This window comes from Schistocerca serialis, chromosome 1 (genome assembly GCF_023864345.2).
Source record: "Schistocerca serialis cubense isolate TAMUIC-IGC-003099 chromosome 1, iqSchSeri2.2, whole genome shotgun sequence".
NCBI classification, from domain to species: Eukaryota; Metazoa; Arthropoda; class Insecta; order Orthoptera; family Acrididae; genus Schistocerca; species Schistocerca serialis.
The window spans coordinates 678,934,472-678,955,702 of NC_064638.1; the positions used below are offsets into that span (position 1 = coordinate 678,934,472).

The following is a 21,231-nucleotide window of genomic DNA, read 5'->3' on the forward strand; positions in this document are numbered from 1 at the left end:
GCATTCCTAAACGCAGACGGCATCACGAAGTATTCGAGAAGAGCAAAAGCTTAACTTTCAGATTCCCATTCACTAAGTGGGAATCAAGATTTCTATCAAGTTTTCATTAATAACAACAGTCGAAGGCCAGGCTGATTTCTTGAGTGTGACATTTTATTTCTTCTGTCCATTTCCAAATAACTGGTACCCCACTTCCAAATCAAGAATCAATGGAATTTATCCATTGGCAAAATGTTTCTAAAAGGAAGCCCACGTTATTTTGTTACTGTTTGCGGGCACGAAATATTCCTTTCACATAATCCTAAGACATTGCGTTTGGTACTATGATAACTAAGCTAGCCACAACCCAAAATCCAAAGGAGCTCACAAAAGAAACCGTTAAAATTTATGCATGAGACATTCTTTATTTGACAGCTTCGCGTATTGTGGCACATTTTACTTCCGCGCCCGATTAGAGTTGCGTTTTCGTAGTCGTAGCAAAAGAAAGGACGCAGGCCTACATACTTATTCTTTTCATAACATCGAATGTACTTTTAGAGGGAAAAGATGTTACCGGTACGATACGTAAAGAAATGGTGCAAGTATTAGTTTTAAAAATTTCTGACTGTCATTTTCCGTTACTCAGTATGCTATCTTTGAACTATTCTTATGCTTGCGTGGCTGACATCAGTTTATTGTCAGCTGTTTTTCTTTTGCTGCATGAGAGCAAAGGTACAGTGCATCGATTCCTTACGTGACAGAAGAAAATTGCAAGCAATTGATCAACGTCTTTCCCGCACCGAGTCACGCAATGCCTCCCAAACGACACTTAAAGTGCCTGCTGCTGTTGCACATCTAATTTCGGCGAAAGCTCATTGTGCTATACGATAACACCTCTTCCACGTACAAAACGAAAAGCTACAGAAACTCCTGGCCTTCGTAATCACGCGAACGCAGAAGCTGCAACCCATGCGGGTATTACGTCTGCCGCCGCACTCTACTGCCGCCAAACACGCTATGACTTGATTGCTTTACACGGTTGAATTAATTAATTACAGTCTTTCGTGAATTCCCATGACCACTGTTAATTACATTCTGTAATTCTGAACATTGTTAAGAGTGCAGGGAGTTTTCTGTCCTACGTCAGAACTGGAACAGTGTCGAATGCTGAGAGCACCGGCGCAGTTGGCAGTCCCTGCCCGTTCCCCGCATGTTATTGGTTTTTGTTTTGAAACGCCAGTTTCAAGCGTCAACGCGCGGTTTGTGTACGGTGTAGTTTGTATGTAGTGCGTATTTGTTTTGAAATGATGTCCGACGCTGATCACAATTCTGTTTATCATCGCAAAATGGCATTGCTGCAAGAGAAACTGCGGAAAAGGTACTTTCTTGCTGCCAATAACCATAATTAAACATCAATTAATAACACAAACCAATAATATTCTTATATATCAATTTTCAGTGAAGAAGAAAGATTGAAGTTGGAAGAAAAATTCTCAGTTATGATGAAAGAGTGCAAGGAAGAGTGAGTGTCAATATATTGATACCTTAACGATTTAAATATCCAATGCAGTGACGTTACTTTATTCTTATTTTACGGTTTTGTTGTTAGGACTTTTTAATGTTTGACAGTGAGTCGCCTAAGTTATATATTCACGAACTGACATTTATGTAGACTTCTAGACTCACTCGCGCCGCATTGAAAGAAATTTAACAAAGAGTTATGCTTCACAGACAATTACAACTTGAAACCTGATTTAGAATTTTGATATGCGGTACGTCTTAAATTTGATTTTCATGGAAATATTGTCTCTCTCTCTCTCTCTCTCTCTCTCTCTAAAAGGAATGTTTTCTGTCGTATTACTCACATTAATTATTCCATCACCACTACTACTGTCACTGCACAGAATTGTACATATTTATTGCATGCATAGTGGTTATTTTCTTTGTGACTTGCTTCCACTAGAGCTAGAATTTTTCCCACTACGAGAATAATTGAGCTTTTCAGCTGAAAACTTATTCTTGTAAAACAACCTACACAGAATTTCTTACATCAGAAACATTTCCCTACTACTAAAACTACGTGATAAAAATGTGCAGTCTCTTTTTAAACCTGTAATAAAATGTTACTTGCCCATCAGTTTTATTCAGTCATTTAGTCACTCATCATGTTGTATAGCTCCCATCCTGAAGAACAACCACCATGGATGTGGAGCAAGCCAAGGGAAGGTACACAGTAACAGAGAGAAGTAGTTGACAGAAACTAATTTTTACACTGGATATATTCTCATGTATCATTAAACTGGTATATTATATATGTGTATGTGGGCTATAAATGAACACAATAAAATTAGCAGTAACTCTGTTTCTTAAACAAAATTGCTGCTTACTCATTCGTGCTATAGATGCTCCTTATCTACCACTTCTGCTTGCTTACTGTTAACTGATTACAGTGATGATTTTCAGAGGATATAACTTCTGTATTTGCTGTATGAACAGGTGGCTGTTTGCAATGAGCATTGACATTTATCTGCAGGAATGGATAGGTATTTGCAGTGAACATTGTTATTTGTGATGCTGCTAGCAGGAATTTTTATTTATTGATTTTAAATAGTCAGAACATATTTAGAAGTACATAATGCAATAGGTTTTTAAATTTTCATCTGAATTTGCTGAGATTTTTAATTTTCGTGTCCAGTGTTGGCAGGGATTTTGTTAAAGATCTGTACGCCAGAATATGTAAACCCAATCAAATCTCCAGACAAGTGGGGAAGGACTTCTTAGAAATTATTTTTGTGTTACTTTAAACCATAATTCATCTGAAACTTGAGGAATTATTTTTGTGTTTTATTTTGTGTTTCTGTAAATTGTAGTTCATCTGAAAGTTGCTTTTATTATTGAGAACAAATGCCATTAATTAATAAATGTGCTGTTTAGTGAGTAAGAATTCAGAGATGTTTGAGTAGAACTCTGCAACACATGCCTTATGTGGTTAGCTGCTTGAAACAATATTCTTATTGTTCACTTTTTCTCAACAGATGCTTTTCAGTCACATTTGTAGTTTCGCAGGAGCATAGAGATTGGAAATATACAAAACAAGCAGTGCCCTTGCATAAACATGAAAACAATTAAAAATACCTCTAGATGGAAAATATTCTGAACTAGTGTTTGACCATTACTATCAATTCATGTTACCAGAAGGAAAACGTTTTACTCATTTGAAATTGCAGACTTTATGTTAAGACAATTTTTTGTTGCGTAACATTTACAGGACTGTACAGCTGTCATCTGGTCCGTGTCCAGTAAGGTGAAGCTCGTAACAACTCAGTAAACATAACATAACATAATTTCAAAGTTCTTCAATATTGCTGGAAGTCATTTATGTAGGTTCAGAACAGGAATGTAACCGTTATGGCAGACATTGTAGCAATTTGACAAAGCTTCTCCATTGCTGTCTGGTGTTAAATTGTATTTTCATTACATGCTTTAGCATAATCTTGAACATTTGCAATAAGAGAACATAATATTTAAGCCTACTTACATGTGTTTGAATTTGTGTTGCATAATCATTTACTATGAATCTTCTTGCACTCTACTGTGATATAGCTAAAAGTATTTTGCTTAGTGCTTCTATTTTGGATTTCAGTAACTTTTGGAAGTACAGTTTATTGTTTAATTCCAAGCAAGGTGGCACAGTGGTTAAGGCACTGAACCTGCATTTGGAAACAGGGTTGCTCTTATGTCCGTCAAGCCATCCAGGTTTAGGTTTTACTTGATCTCTGTAAATCAGTCAACCCAAATACCTGGACAGTTTGTACAAAAATGTTATGGCCAATTCTCTTCTCCACAATGTCTGAAATTAGGCTCCATCTATAATGACATTGTTGTTGCTGGTAAATAAAACTCCACTCTAGCTTCACTTTTGTACTGTTTCATGCTAGGGAGAGATACAATTGAGAGACTCAGATTCATAAATGAGAATAGGATACAATGTTTTAAGAGTACCATAAGTTAAGAAATGGTATAGAATGAGGTACTTGTAGAAAGAGATGATAATGTTAAATTCAATTTATTCCATGGTAAATTTGTGTCAATATTTGAAAGTTTCTTTCCTAAAAAGTTATTCAGAAACCTAAGGGAAACAGAGTATCTTGTACGAGGAAAAGCGAAATTTATATAATGGCTAGAATAATTAAAGCTTCAACATTATTTGCATACTAAAAAAATATTTAGTATTTTACTACCCAGTTTCCTCACTGACATCTCTTTCCAAAATCTTCGAAAAAGTAAAGTTCTCATCAGTAGTCTCACATTTAAGTACAGACAATTTATTTAGCATATGACAGTTTGGTTTCCAGAAGGGTTTATCGACTGAGAATGCTATTTATACATTCATTCACCAAATATTACAAGCCTCCAATAATAAATTATCGCCAGTTGGTACTTTTTAACTTTCCAAGATGTTTGATTGCACAGATAATCTTACACTCTTAGAAAAACTCAAGTTTTATGGGACTGATGGCTTTACACACAATTAATTTGAATCATACCTAGCAAACAGAATGCAAAAAATTGTGCTGACTAATTCAAGGCTAGAAAGTTTTAGGGACTGGGGAGAAATCACAAGAGGAGTCCACAGGATTCAATTTTGTGTCCATTCCTATTCCTATACAGGCAAGTGCAGATATTTTTGTATGTGGTAGCTTAATATGTTCACACACCAGTGTGCTGGATGTTTTTTCTGTGGGTTGAACAGTCTTCTCACAGACACATCATAACCTTGATGACCTGATGTTTACTGCACCACTAAGTGAACTAAACCAGTCAGAATTGACTCCGTTTTGTATCCACACATCTACACTTCAACATCTGACCTGCTGCACAGTCGAAAATAAGCATAATGTACTTGGAGGTACTACCCGACCTAAAAACGTATGACTTGTAATAGCTGTAATTATTAGTCTGAAAATTAAGTAAATACTAATGTAATGTTGTTCAGTACACCATCCTCAATCAGCAGTAGACATATGTGCGCTTAACCTGTTACACCCTGTGTATGTGATTGGCCTTCTGTTAATGTTCAACAAGCAGAATTGGCACGTTCTGCAGATTATACTAGTATTATAATAAGCTCTATTAGAGATAAAGCCACAGAAGAGATTGTTAATGGTTTTTTCAGAGACTTAATTAAGTGGTTTTCTGATGATCCCTAAATGTTTAGAAAGCACAATAAACTAAGTTCTGTACAACAAATAGTCTTATTCATGTAGCACATAAACAGGAGTCAGTAAATAGGATAGAATGCTACAATTTTTTGGGTTTACATATTGATAAAAACTTAAACTGGTGCCAAAAAGGGTCCCTTACCTTGCTACTATCAGAAACTCTGCTGCTCATCAAACAGAAAAGGGAAAATGAGGAAGACAAAAAATGTCACTACTGATGTTCTCATCATATTCCAGTGTAACAAAAATAAGTTGAGGATTTTTGAGGGGGGACTGTGTCACAATGTCCTCTCGAAACACATTTCAAAGGTGCTGATGTCCTTGTGCTAAGACAGTGCAACCTCATAGGGAGGGAAAATTAATCCCACAACTCCCACTCAGTATCATATTATAATAAAGTAGTAATGCATGTGCTGAGTTGAGTGACAATATGCTCTCTTTTCTACCCCTACCCTTCCCCCTCATATTCAAAAAATCCGTGGAAAATAGGCTTTCTCTCGTTGTACTGTGCTGCTGGTCTTAATTCTTATTGTCAGCACATAATGTGCATTACCACATACACCAGGTGTTGAGCTGTTAAGAGCTTCATCTCTTCAGAAATGTGGACCAGAACCTGAAGTTCAGCACTGACAAGGAACCAGTCTCCACTAGTAAATCTTTCTGTGTGCTCTCCCACTTTCACTCACACTGCTCAGTAGAAGTAGCTTTCCATTTGTGTTCCATGACCAATTTTTGATCTTGATACATTTATCATATTCAACTATGCACCCCAGGGGGCTGCAGCTATTTGTGGGTAAATGTCTGGTATGCACGGGTCCCTGACCTATTGCAGCCTTTTTTCTCTTCCAGGCTGCACTCCCTTCCCCGTATCCACTCCTTCCCATTCTATCTCCTACCCCTCCTGCTCCACTCTTTGTAAACTAAAATGAACATGTTCATCACACTTCTATGCTCTTCAATGCCTCAGTAACACCAGCTGGGATGCAGACTGCTCTATTCTGGGTTCCACCATTACAGGTTCTGCACCAACAATGCTTGATTGCTTACACGTGAATGAACCTCCTGCTACTGTGGCCCAAGTCTGGGGTTATAATTGCTATCAGCATCTGGCCCCTTGTTTCTGAACTCCAGCTTTCCACTCTACCACATTTTCTCTCAGCCCTCACATAAATGTCAGTGATGCGTCCCCCATCCACAGTTCTGTCTTGACCTATCACATATACCGAAAGACTCAACTCATCCTGAGGCCCTCCTCTCGGAGCGTTTCAGGATTCAGAAGTAGCCTGTACTGATGGCTTGATGGTTGCTGGTCATGCTGGCTTTGTTTATGTTCATGCAGAATTTAATGAACTCCACTTGTTGCTGAATAGCTGTATAGTTTTCACTGACGAGATTGTAGCCATCTCTCATGCTCTTGAGTACACATCGGTTTCTGCACAGGTGAATCCTCCCTCTTCTTAGTGACTCTTTGAGCAGTTCACAAAATCTTGACCAGTGTTACCCTCACCATCTCATGGTACTGATTATCCAAGATTCCCTTTTTGTCCTTGAACAAAGTGGACACTTGGTGGTCTTTGTGTGGAAACCAGATCACATTGGAATTCCAGGGAATGAACTCTCTAACAGGCTGGCCAGATTGAGTGCTGCAAGCCACTTCTTGAGATCAGTATTCCAGAATCGGATTACCTATTGGTATTATGCTGTTAAGTTCTAAGGATTTGGAATACACAGTGGCATAGTCCATGTTCACTGAACAAAGTAGGGGCAATAAAGGAGACTACAAATTTGTGGATGTCTTCCTTGCAGTCCTCTCACCAGGACTCTATCTTCCTTTGCTGGCTCTGCATCGGCCATACTTGGGTGACTCATGATCATTTCCTCCATTGTGAGGATCCGTCCCACTGTTGTTGTGGTGCCTGTTTGACAGTGGTCCACATTTTTCTGGACTGTCTTACCCAAGCTGCCCTGCAGTGGACTCTCAAACTTTCTGAGTTACTATTCCTGGTGTTAGTGGAGGATGCCCCAAGAACTGACCCGGTCTTACAGCATGTTTGTGAAGGGGGTTCTTACCACTCACTCTCTCTAAGGAAAGCCACCTAAGCCCTGGTGTTCTTACTGTGTTTTCCTATGCTTCTCTCACCTTCTATGTGTGACCAGTCTTTTTTGAGCATTGTTGGATGGGGTGCCGGCTGTTCCCTGGATGGGGCACTTCACTCACCTTTCTTTCTTTCCCCCCTTTCCTTACTCCTTGTTTGTTTCTCTGGGCATTGTTGACCTTCGGTATACCTTGGGGTTTTCTTTCCTTGGGTGTGTAGTTTTGTTGACTTGCCTATTCCAGGTAGAAGGCTTGATGACATCAGAGTTTGGTCCCTTTAATCATTAAACCAACCAACCAAATTCAACAATGGATAGTTCCTGAAAGGAAACTATTGAAATGCATGCTAAAATAGGCTAACTTCATGCTGTACGGCAAATGGCTATGTGTAAACATTATGACACATCCAGAAATGGGCAGACCGCATCATGGTTATTGTCCACCAAATTGTTAATGCATTCATTCTAATATGTTCAGGCCACCTACCAGTCCACTGGTGGAGTGATAAGTGCTGTTCTTCAGTCATGAGTAATTATGTAGTTCTGGAGAGTCACAAATGTTAAGGAACTGTTGGAGATTTCACTGGCTTTCTGGTAGTGAGATCTCCAACAGTTCCTTAACATTTGTACTCCTGAATTATTAAGGAGAGTAACAAGATATCATAGCATGAGTTCCCGGATTCCATAAACTGTTCCGCAAAGTCTCAGTGGTATGGGAGACTGCTACGAGGATTTCTGTGTGGGTTGGAAGCACCCAGTAGGTGATGTACTGCAGGATGATGGTCTCATGAACCACAAGAGATACTGGGAACACAATGGTGGATATTTCTCTAAAGCACTCACTACTGCCCTCTGTGTTCCTGCCTTCTTAACTACACAAACTGTAGCCAAGAAAGGCAGTTGGGGCAGTAGTTTCAGCAGTTAAGAACGTTGCAGACATCACTTTTCCATTGAGAACTGGATTCAGATGTGCTGGTCACAAGGGATGGTGAAAACCTGGGACACAGCCTGTATTGAAAACTGACACACGTGGACCAATACCTGTACAAACCATCAAACCACCACCCAAGCCAGAAAAGAGGCATAATTAATACGCTTGTAATGCGAGCAAGACGAGTAAGCACCTCAGATTTGAGATGCAACACCTAGAAAGTGTTTTGAGGAGCAATGGGTACTCCACAAGTTATATTAGAAGTGTAACAGAGCCAAACACTCAGTGAAGTGGCAAATCAGATAAAGAAATGTCGGATACGGTCTTTCTGCCATACATTTCCAGAGTGATAGACAAAATCAGCATAAAAACTATTTTCAACTGACAAAGAAGCTCAAAGAGTGGCTTAGATCAGCAAAGGGGAAAAGGGACCCACTTGAAATGTTGTGAATGTATCGCATACCAAGCATATGCAGAAAACTGTTTGTTGGAATGACTGGACGATCAATCAACACTGATCACAGAACATAAGCAACATTGCAGGTTGGGGCAGATGAAGAAATCGGCTGTGGCAGAGCATGTGCTGTGTGAGTCTGACCACATAGTAAAATTTGCCGACTTGGAAGTTCTGGCTGGAGAGAAAAACTATCACAGCCACTTGTCCAGAGAAACTATAGAAATATATGAACTCAAGAACAGCTTCAACAAGAAAGAAGAAAGCCTAAAGGTAAACGAATCTTGGCTTCTCATGCTGCAGCAAACGACCATCGCAAGTAGCAAGAGAACCGCACCGGAAATGACTGCAGAGAAGCCCTTGGATGTTGGTGTGCCAGATACATATAGTCTGCAGCTGCAAGCTCGGCTCCACTCCACCACCAGCAATGGAGGGTGAAACATTGACAATGTCAGCAACTTGTGCTGCTAAAAGGTAAAAAAAATCATCAGATGAATGTCAGCCAAAGAACCTGAGACAGAAGCCAACAGGAAGTTAGTCAAAAGTGGCCACAAAATGCTTAACAAGTTTGGGTTCAGATTAGTTTGTGGCTCTTTTCACAGCACCTGGCTGCAGTAAAGTTCATCACATAATGTGACACCTCACAGTCACCGTGTTCAGCTGAATCAGGAAACAAGGTAATTCCCTGTTTGATGGAATGGTCCCAATTAATTTACATTTTTAAACCTAGGAAGGAACGTACGTACATAAGCTAGTAATTACCATAATATTTCCCTGACAAGCTGTGTAGAAAAGATCTTGAAACAAATGGTGAAACATCATCTCATATCTTTTCAATCCAGATAGCTCTGTAATTGCTTCCAGTGTGAGTCTGGGAAGTATCGTTGCAACATTGATAACATGCTGAGAAAGCAACATAGCCAGGCAGAGTGGGCGCTCGGTTTGAGGCATCATGTCACGGACTGCGCGACCTCTCCCGCCGGAGGTGCGAGTCCTCCTTCGGGCGTGTGTGTGTGTGTGTGTGTGTGTGTGTGTGTGTGTGTGTGTGTGTGTTTTTGTTCTTAGCATAGGTTAGTTTAAGTAGTGTGTAAGTCTAAGGACTGATGACCTAAGCAGTTTGGTCCCTTAGGAATTTACACTTGTGAACATAGCAACATAACAGGCCTTCATACATAACACCTTGCAGGTGTATTTTCTTTTTTTCCTTTAGAAGACCTATAATACTTCAAGGCATAATAGCCTCAGAAAGCATTTCATCTCATTGCCCAACCAAATATACATACAGTTTTCATTAATATCCCATGTCCTACTAAGCCATTTGGAATCTGCATGAAACAAGGCCTTGCAACACTTGGTGTAGGCCAGATTCCAGTGCTAGATGTGGGACAATACCATCTGCCATCCTGTATGTTCAAGTGACTCATAATTAATTTAGAGTCTGTGCAGTAAAAGAGGAACAGTATTTCAGATTTCATTTATAACATATTTATCATTTTACACATATGTATATAATCACAGGAACAGTGTTGGCTGTTCTTTGCTTGGCCATATTAGTGCCTCTGGAATATGCACTACAACAGGTGAGACATATTTTAGCTACAAAAAGAAAGGAAGATCAATGCTGAAGTCATTAGAAGTGAAATGCAAGCTCAGGTTGCTCACAAGGGAACCTCCCCATCGCACCCCCCTCAGATTTAGTTATAAGTTGGCACAGTGGATAGGCCTTGAAAAATTGAACACAGATCAATTGAGAAAACAGGAAGAAGTTGTGTGGAACTATGAAAAAAATTAGTAAGATATACAAACTGGGTAGTCCATGCGAAGATATGCAACATCAAGGAGAACGCGAGTTAAGGAGCGCCGTGGTCCCGTGGTTAGCGAGAGCAGCTACTGAACGAGAGGACCTAGGTTCAAGTCTTCCCTCGAGTTAAAAGTTTAATTTTTTATTTTCAGTATATGTGACAAACTCTTATGTTTTCATCACTTTTTTGGGAGTGATTATCACATCCCCAAGAAAACCTAAATCGGGCAAGGTAGAAGAATCTTTTTACCCATTCGCTAAGTGTACAAGTTAGGTGGCTCGACAACATATTCCTGTCATGTGACGCACATGCTGTCACCAGTGTCGTATAGAATATATCAGATGTGTTTTCCTGTGGAGGAATCGGTTGACCTATGACCTTGCAATCAAATGTTTTCGGTTCCCATTGGAGAGGCACGTCCTTTCGTCTACTAATTGCACGGTTTTGCGGTGCGGTCGCAAAACACAGACAATAAACTTATTACAGTGAACAGAGACGTCAATGAACGAACAGACAGATCATAACTTTGCGAAAATAAAGAAAGTAAAACTTTCAGTGGAGGGAAGACTTGAACCAAGGACCTCTCGTTCCGCAGTTACTCACGCTAACCACGGGACCACGGCGCTCCTTGAGTCGCGTTCTCCTTGATGTTGCATATCTTCGCATGGACTACTCAGTTTGTATATTTTACTAATTTTTTTCATAGTTCCATACAACTTCTTCCTGTTTTCTCGATTGATCTGTGTTCAGTTTTTCAAGGCCTATCCACTGTGCTAACTTATAACTAAATCTGAGGGGGGTGCGATGGGGAGGTTCCCTTGTCAGAGTTGATTAGGAAGTCAGATGTGTCAATATTTAAGGAACCTTTTGGACTTTTATCTTGAGAATGATTTAGGGATACTCTAGAAAGCCTAAATCTTTGTTGCCAGATCCGAATTTGAAACCCCTTTCCCCGAGTGAGTGTCTTGTACCTTAACCAGTGTGCCATCTGAATCAGTACTTCAGCTAGAAAACACTTCCTCTGTTAAAACTCTCTGCATGTACTTAAAAATATTCAGTATGTGTACCCACCAGAAAAACTAACGCAGTCCAACCACGGGATCACCTCTTCTCCCACTTTGTGTAGAGCACCAAGGTGAATGAGAATTGGGTGCAATGAACTGCCAAATGCAATAGCCAAGGATGTATGCACAATACTGACACTGGAAAAACTGAAAACTACCTTTTACAAACGATGACCTCAATGCTGAAGTGTAGGACCATCTGTGGTGACTGTGTGTGAGAGATAAAAAGCTACAAACAGTGAAACAGACAATTTAGTTGTAGCATAACACCTTCCAGTCACAGAGGTCTCCCAAATAAGACACTAGGCTCCTCAATGTGGATTCATTCAATAATGAAGAGGACCCACCAGGACGTGATGCTAGTATCATATCAACTATCATTGCAACACACTTTGGAGGGGTGTACACGATTTGCTAATAAGAAGGCAAGCCATAATTTGCCAGGTGGCATGCCCCCAGTTTTAGGTGATAACACATTGAATGTCAAACACTAGTTTGTCTTACTCTGCTTTCTAGATTGCTGAAATGCATTACTTGTTAACCAATTGATTTTGACAAACCAAACACAACCCATAAGAATGTGTTTTGTGAAGGTGGCACTTCAGTTTGCAAATACGGAGGAAACATCATAGTCCCTATGCCAAGAATTACTAGCAAATACTTCTTTATTACAGCCAGTTTCAGTTCTCGGATCATCCTCAATTATCTTAAAGTTATCTAAAACAGCTTCCCAGACAATATTAAACCTATGGCATAAAATCCATCTTTAGTTGCTGTTGCCAAGAAATTTGGTACATTTTATTATTAACAGTGTAATGTATTTTACTATTTGATAATGGCGACTGAGGATGGATTTTATGTATTTGACACCATAGGTTTAACATTTCCTCATAACTTGTTTTAAATGACTTCAAGGTGCCTGAGAATGATTGGGGAATTGAAGCCAGTTGCAATAAAGAAGTATTTATTAGCAGTTTCTAGCAGTGGCCATATATATGTCTTTCAGAACTATGTGTTGCTGTTTTTGCACTTTAATTCTTGCATTTTGTAAATTCATTTCTATTTCTCTTTTCATAAATGTAATATAAGCATATATTAATTTACTGTGGCCACTGACGATGATATCCTGTACCCCTTGTCCCAAATAATAATAACAACAATAACAAAAAATGGACTTATAATCCATAAGAGTTTTTGTGTGTCCCATTTTAATTGGATTTTCTGTATTTAACTGCATTTTGTTTGTGAGATGTCTAAGAGCTCTAACATTGGTACTTCTGTTTGACAGAGAAGAAGAAAGACTGAGCCACTTAAAGTTGCAGTATGAAAGCTTTCTAGAAGAAGACAGGAAAAGACGAGACAGAAATGACAGGATCATGAGGTCACTAGACAGAATAGAAAATAGAGCTGCGACACTCAATGCAAAATCAAAAAGATTAAAGCTGTTAAGGGTAAATATACACTATTAATTATGAAATCAATTGTAGGTGTGGTGTTGGTATTTGTTGCTATGGAGTTACTCTTGTTATATGTTTGTGAAGTTGGGTATAATGTCACACATTTGTCTGGAATATATAAACATTATTATTTAAAAGAGGACTGCTATTTATCTTTATAACATTCATATATATAGTTTATTTATTGGTCCTTTATCTTATGTTGGCTGTTTTCCAATGTCTCCCAGAAAGAAAGGTCAATATAGAGATATCAAAACAGGTAAATTGGAACAGAAATGTTTAATGCACGCCCTGGTCCAGTTCGTATGTAAGACAGAACTTAAGTATGCATCGATTGTTTTGCTAGTGGTGCGTAGTTTATACCGTACCCCCTTATGTTCTGTGTTCCAAATGTCTGTGCTCTGAATATCTTGACTTCCCTGAAACTACACCATCAAATTTGCAATTTACTGTTGTTTGCTGCAGTTTTATGAGCATAACTGCACCAGAATGAAATTTCTGGTAACCATTTTATTGTACAGATGACCATTAAAATTGTTATGTTTTTACTAATGTGAAATATAATGATATTGTGTGTGTTTATGACTTCTGTGATTGCTGAGGTCCTGCTGTTATTGAAGAACACTGCCAGAATTTTCAAACTTATCAAATCCAGGCTTTTTGCATTTTTCCAGATTTTATACTGTATTATGTGGAAATGGTAGGCTTCACAGTGTGCATATTTGATCTAAATAAAAAGTCCAACAGGACATACAGAACAATACATTGTTAACTTCTTCAGTACAGTTCTACAAGGAACATGGTTATGAATTGTTGCATATCTTAAGATGTCTGGGCCAAAAATGACATGCAGAAAACTTTTACACATTTTCCGTAGAGCGTTTTCAGCATCTTTGTATTTCAGATATTTCCTGTAATAGCTTTACATTATTGGACATTGCAATTTTTTGCATGTTTACAACAGTGACACCATGCCATACATACAATGAATATGTACAAAGTTTAGTCCATTAGATAATACTGCTACTAATATAATTGTCTTGAGAACATACAGGGAGTACACAGTCAGTAAATAATACTTGATGAAACAGTCCCTTATGCTTATTTATTTTAGTAATAATTCTAACTGCTCTCTTCTGAAGCCAGAATATCCTATCTGTGTAGGCTTCAATCCCATGTTGCAAATGTGAGAAGATTAATCTGTAGATGATTTATTTTACAAGAGGAGGACTTATTATATTTACTTCGTGTGTTAGTATGTATATGTTGTTACAGTTCCTCTTTTTACAGCTGTAGCTGGTATGTTTTTCCAGTCAAGATGTCCATCCATCAAAGTGCCTAGGAATTTATGTTTATCAGATGTTTCAACTTTGGACATTGATTTAATGCTTACCATTTGTCCACTTAAGACTGATTATAATTTAACAAGACTTCCATCACAACGCTCTTATCCGTATTTAGTTTCAGTTTATTCAGTTTTGTGATCACACCAAAGGTCTCTTTACTGTTTTGAACTGATGGCTGTTTGGTACAGCTCCAGTTAATTAATTATGTATCATAAGCAAATTCCACTAACTTCAAGTTTCATGGCTGTGTTAGTTCATTAAGAGACACAAGAAACAAAAAAAGGCTCAAAAATACTTCACTGTGGGACTACGCAGTTGAGAATATTACACTTTGATGTTAATGTTAAGATCTTCCCTTCTTTATTGTAACTTTAGTCCATTGTATCATATCAAAGAGATAAGAATTTGACAATAAAGATCATAAATTTTTGACAATATTATGTGACTGGATGAATAAAAATTTACTCACCAAGCAGCAGCAGGAGAAAACACACACACACACACACACACACATCTTAATTTAAAAAAAGGGTTTACATATGCAAGCTTTTGGAGCCAGTGGCTCCTTGTTCTGGCAGATGGGTTGAAGGAGTAGTAAGAGGGGTGAAGGAAAAGGACTGGAGAGGTTCAGGAAATGGGGTGCAGTTCAGATTTGGAAACCTGAGAGCTTAAAGCTGGAATACAGGCTAATATGCAAGACACAGATTACTGCTAAAACAAATGCATGAGTTAATAAGAGTGAAAAGCTAAGTGCATAAACAAATTGTTATAGGCAAATTCATAAAAAGAAAACAATGGAATCATTGTATGCCAATTCATTCACACATCTCATACTGTAGGTTTCTAAATTGCATAAAAGCACTGGATGAGTCAGAGAATCAAAGACCTTATTCAAGTCTAGAAAAATCCCAGTGACTTTATTGTCCTTATTCAGTTTGTTTAGCAGTTTAGAGAAAAAAGTTGCTACTGCTGTTAAATGAAAAAAAAGTACATATTACAGAAAAAAGATTCTGTTTGGTATAGAATTACACTTGCCAAGTGTTCCAGTCAATGAGGCAACAGCTCATCTGCACTTTTACGTCACAAAGATTTACACTTGGAAATCTAGAGTTCGTTCATGAGAGATATTATTTATGCTGCACTTCTCCTGATATCTGTATAGAATTAAATCACCTGTGAATTAAAAATGTATTTGGATTCTTATAGTTGTAAGAAAAATAACGTTGTGAACCACTACACTATCTTTTTCAGTCCAATGGCTGTGTGAAGTCTAGCAAATTTAGGCTGTGTCTAGCAGATTTAGGTTTTTACAAATTCCTCTTGCAAAACCAGCAAGAGAGACCATATGTATACAGTCGCATACATATTACATTTCTATGCTTCGAGCCTTAGCTAGTAGAGAACATCATGAAATCACCATAAATTGACAGAATAATTTTCAGTGTATGTCTTCAGTATTTTTTTTCTTTCCATTACATTTCCACAGTCACTTTGCTAACTAAGCAATATGTTCTCACAAGCACCACCATCAAAAATCAAGTGAAAAAATGACAATGAAAAGTCCGACAGTTGTCATAGAAAGTCAAAATACAATAATAAATTAAAATCCTAACTCAAAAGAGAATATATGAAAATACTGAACATGCATGAAATGCAATCAGCAACATCCAAGTTGCTTAAAAGTTCATAACGGGCAGAGGGCAAAGCATTAACCAGGGAGTGTATCTTTTGCATACTCCAAGAAGGCTCTCTGTGAAGTGGCTAAAGAAGAAATATGTTGACTGGTACTGAATGCTTTCTGATAGCTATCAGCTGTAGCTAGCAGATGACAAAGAATTTAATGAGTCTAAAATTTCAGTACATAATTGTGGTGTGCGTACTATGAGACCTTCGGTACACACACTAACAGATTAGTTGGCTTGTCGCTCTAACGAAGTAGGCGAGTGTCAGCAATATGTCTCGTGGTCTTATTGTGGCGTGTTTATCTTCTGCCGTTAGGTCAGACGATAGAAATGCCACTTGCACGCTTAGAGTAGCAGATTGACGGTGACCAACTTTAAACAGAACTTGATTCATTTTCACACAGATTTATTAAAATAATAAAAATCATAAACCTTACTTAACTTGATTCTGGATGCTATTTACAATCGACAATCTGAAGTTCCTTTGGTTTTGGTACGTTAATCTTATTCTCACATATCTCTGATACTTGACAAAGTGTCTATACATTCTCTTCATGGCTCTGTACAGGAATATGATAATCTTATTCGGCGCAGACTGGAACTTGACTATAGACTAATGCAGACTGATGCAGACTAATGCAAACTGGTACGGACTAATGCAAACTGACTAATCGGAGGTCTGTACACTCGTTATAATACCTCGAGTGTTCAGGTATCACTGCGCGAGTGTGATCCGCGAGGAAAAAAGGTTCTATGTTAGCAGCAATCTCATTGGCTGCGTTACATATTAATACGCGGATCGGCGGAAGTGGTCCGTCTCTAAGACAGCGCCATCTCGTAGTGCGGAGACGGACGAGTGCTGCGTCTGCGCTGTTGTGCTTAGCGAGGCGCGCTCTATTGGGAAAGTTGTGTAAGCGCTGACCACGCGGAACTATGTACACAACAATAATAAATGATCCCTAACTCAATTACACATAACATTTCAGTATCACTAACTGTGTGTATTGCTCCTGGTTTTATAGTTGCAGATGCCCTAAAGACAGTGTGTTCTGCTAGTTAATGTTGTCAACAATCAGAAAGCAATCAAAACTGATCAAAGTCATTTGATTTCAATCTATCTAACTACTCCAATCAACCACCATACTGATTGCCTACTTGGTGTGCATGAATAGTAGCAACAAATTCAAGCTGTAAAGAAGTAAGGAGTGAGATGGGTGTGATGGTAGGAGAAAAGATGAGAGAAGAAATCAAGTGAAGATGGATTCAAATAAGCATCAGAATGAAGTGGTGAATGCATATAAAAGATAAAAAGTTAAGTTAGGCGTATATGTTATAACTTTTAATCCTCTTAAATTGCGTGGATATACAACGTAGAGCAATAGCGAGTTACATGCTTCCAACTCCGAATCTGTCACTCCACTGCCGTGCCGTGACATGCGGCCGGCGCCATTCATAGCCAGGTGGCGCTCCCGCGCTCGGCCGAGCTGCGGAGCGCCTCTATCGCTGTGTTCGCGTACTGACGTAGCGGCACTTTCAAATCTCGTGGCACTGTCACAACACTTTTCCCCCCTTGAAAAAAAAAAACACTCACTTCCTTGGAAACACGGACAGTGCGGAGACATCCATGGCCTCTTTGGAGGCCCCGAGAAGATCCCGCGGAGAAATACGAGAGTATGGTCGAAAATGTCCAGGATGGAAGCTTGCGCGTGGAACGCGCCTCCTGGACGAGATGATGGGGGAAAACTCCGAAGCAGCATCCATAGGTGCCGTGGACCTGGGGGTGTGCCCCAGCGAGATGGGTCCCGGAGAAGGCGGCGTCGCGACTGGGGCCGGTTCCGGTGTACTCGGAAGAGGTAGCGACGTCGGCTGCAGCAACACGCCCGGAAGATCGGCAGCAGCGACAGGACTGGCTTCTCGGGCTGGTGGAGACGAAAGAAGGGGCGGTGGCACCGGCGTGGCCACCACTCGTAGGCGCATCTGGTCGTAATGGCGAACAACCATGCCGTCGTCCGTACGTATTTCACAAAGCCGGCGGCCGCGAGGAGCCTGGACCACCCCTGGAATCCATTTAGGGCGAGATCCATACCCCCGTGCCCACATGTCGGCGCCCACCGGGTATTTTCCCACACAAGGGGACACAGTACAAGGCCTGACAGGGTGAAGCAGGTGCAGTAGAGTGCGCGGTTGGCGGCCATGCAAGAGTTCAGCAGGGCTGCGATCGCCCAGAGGCGTGAAGCGATAAGAACTCAGAAAGTGCAACAGAGCGTCATCTGTGGAAAAATCACTAAGGAATTTTTTCATCTGGCTTTTGAAAGTGCGGACAAGGCACTCGACCTCCCCATTCGATTGCGGATGGAAGGGCGGTGCTGTAACATGATGAATCCCTTGTCCAGTACAAAAATCACGGAAGGCCTGCGAAGAGAACTGAGGGCCATTGTCCGTGACAATCGTGAATGGAAGACCTTCTAGCGCAAAGATTTTGGACAAAGCCAGCGTCGTCGCCACAGTGGTGGGTGACGGACATCGAACAACGAACGGAAACTTCGAGAAGGCGTCAATCAACAGTAGCCAATAAGTGCCGAGGAAGGGGCTGGATCAGGCCACGGAGAGGGCATAGTACGAGGTGCAGCCAGTTGTTGAGCACACTGACCACATGCAGCGACCATGTGGGCGATGTCCGAATCAATACCGGGCCAATAAACGTGCCTGCGGGCCAGGGACTTAGTCCGAGAAATCCCCCAATGGCCTTCGTGCAATAGTTTGAGAACATCTTTGCGAAGAGATGCTGGCACCACGACCCGTGGAGATGCGCCATCCATGGCCAGAAGAACAACACCCTCACGAACAGACAGACGAAGGTGCAAGGCATGGTAGTTGCGAAGGGGATCCGATGCCCGGGCCTTGGTCCTGTCTCGCCAACCCCGTTGAACAAAACCGATCACCTGATGCAGGACCGGGTCCCGTGCAGTAGCCGACGCGACCTGCGAACCTGTAAGTGGGAAACCCTCGACCGCACGACGTTCTTCCTCATCAATGTGGAAACAGAGGAGTTCATCTCGATCGAAAACCGGGTCGGGGCCCATCGGCAAACGCGACAACGCGGCAGCGTTGGCGTGCTGGGCCATGGGGCGATAGTGAATCTCATAGTGAAAACGAGACAAGTATAAGGCCCAACATTGCAGCCGGTGAGCTGCCTTATCTGGAAGCGACGCCGAGGGGCTGAACAGAGCGGCTTGTGGTCGGTGATGAGGTGAAACTTAGAACCATACAAAAAAAGGCTTAACTTTTTTAGAGCATAAATGATAGCGAGCGCCTCCTTTTCGATTTGAGAGTAACGCCGTTGGGCATCGTTGAGGGTCTTGGAAGCGTAGGCGATGGGTCGTTCCGACCCATCCTCATACCGAAGGGCGAGAACAGCCCCTAGGCCATACTGTGACGCGTCAGTCGCCAGAATCAAGTGCTGACCCGGACGGAATGTGGCAAGACAAGGCGCTGACTGCAAATGAGCCTTCAGGCGGACAAAAGCCTGCTCACACTCGTCGGACCAGCAGAAAGGGATGTTTTTGCGTAACAGCTGATGCAGAGGATGAGCCACCGCCGCCGCGGAGGGAATGAATTTGTGATAATAAGCAATCTTGCCTAGAAACGCCTGAAGTTCTTTTACCGTAGACGGCCGGGGTAGAGTGGTAATGGCTGCAACGTGCTGTCGTAGAGGACGTATACCCTCACGGGACAAGTGGAAACAAAGATAAACAATGGAGGGTTGGAAGAACTGGGACTTGTCCAGATTGCACTTCAACCCAGCTGAATGCAGAACCCGAAACAGCGAACGCAAATTGCGAAGGTGCTCCTCAGTGGAGGCCCCCATGACAACAATGTCATCCAGATAGCTGATGCAGCCGGGAACGGAAGCCGTGAGCTGTTCCAAAAACCGCTGAAAAATGGCCGGTGCGCTAGCGACGCCAAATGGTAACCACTGGTACTGATACAACCCACAAGGAGTGTTGATGAAGAGAAATTCCTTGGAAGAAGTATCCAACGGCAACTGATGATACGCCTCCGATAAGTCAAGTTTGGAAAAGAACTGGCCCCCAGCGAGCTTGGTAAATAACTCCTCAGGACGGGGAAGAGGATAAGTGTCAATGAGGCTCTGAGCGTTGACAGTGGCTTTAAAATCACCACACAATCGCAGACTCCCGTTTGGTTTAGAAACCACCATGATTGGCGATGCCCATTCGCTGGAGGTAACAGGAAGGAGAATCCCTGAAGCCGTTAACCTGTCTATCTCAGCCTTGACAGGTGCACGCAACGCCATCGGAATAGGGCGTGCCCGGAAAAACTTAGGGCGAGCCGTAGGCTTAAGAGTAATGTGGGCTTCAAAATCCTTGGCACGACCCAGACCAGCAGAGAACACGGACGAGAATTCAGAACACAATCCATCCAGCTGTTGATACGGAATATCCTCAGATATGAGGTGCACATCATCATCAATGGAGAACCCGAACAACTGGAAAGCATCATAACCGAACAGGTTTTCAGTGCCAGCATGATCCACCACATAAAATGTGAGGGGCCGAACAACAGACTTGTAGGCAGTGGAAGCATCAAACTGGCCAACGATAGGAATTTTCTCCTTATTATAAGATTTCGTGTAACTGGAGACAAGGGAGGGGAGCCCAACTCCAAATACGTGCGAGAATTTATGAGAGTTACTGCAGAGCCAGTGTCCACTTGTATGCGAATGTCTTTATCCAGAACACGAACAGTAACGAAGAACTTATTTGTTTGAGAAAGCACACAGTTAACGTCCATGTCCGATGCCTCGTCCTCGTCGACAAGAACTTTAGGGGACTGACACACAGAAGCAATGTGGCCTTTTTTCCTACATGAATTACATGTGGCCCAACATTTTGGACACGCGGCCCTGTCATGCTGTACGAAACAACGTGGACAAGAAGGAAGTGCGGAACGAACCTTCTTCTGTGGTTGCTGTTTTCGCTGCGAGCGGGGCGGCCCAACGCGACGTTGTTGACGCGAGTGAACCGCCGCCACATCGTCGTTCCCCTGTGAAACAGGCAAATTGTCTGTGTCGAAAGTGGTCCGTACAGCGCCTACATCACACCACGCGTCTATTTGCACACCAGCAGCGCGAGACACTTCAAAGATTGAGCGATGCTTAGAACTTCCGACAACGACAGGT

General features: G+C 41.2%; 1 protein-coding gene across 1 annotated transcript in view; it reads left to right on the forward strand.

Annotated features, from left to right (window-relative positions):
* Positions 1–1,240: 1,240 nt before the first annotated feature.
* The window catches only part of LOC126480244 (dentin sialophosphoprotein-like), a 90,993-nt gene continuing 71,002 nt past the window's right edge, over positions 1,241–21,231 (forward strand). Inside the window, exons 1-3 of the mRNA XM_050103849.1 lie at positions 1,241–1,357; positions 1,439–1,501; positions 12,835–12,997. Coding sequence (XP_049959806.1) covers positions 1,284–1,357; positions 1,439–1,501; positions 12,835–12,997 — 300 coding nt within the window. The 5' untranslated portion in view covers positions 1,241–1,283. The remainder of the gene's footprint in view (positions 1,358–1,438; positions 1,502–12,834; positions 12,998–21,231) is intronic.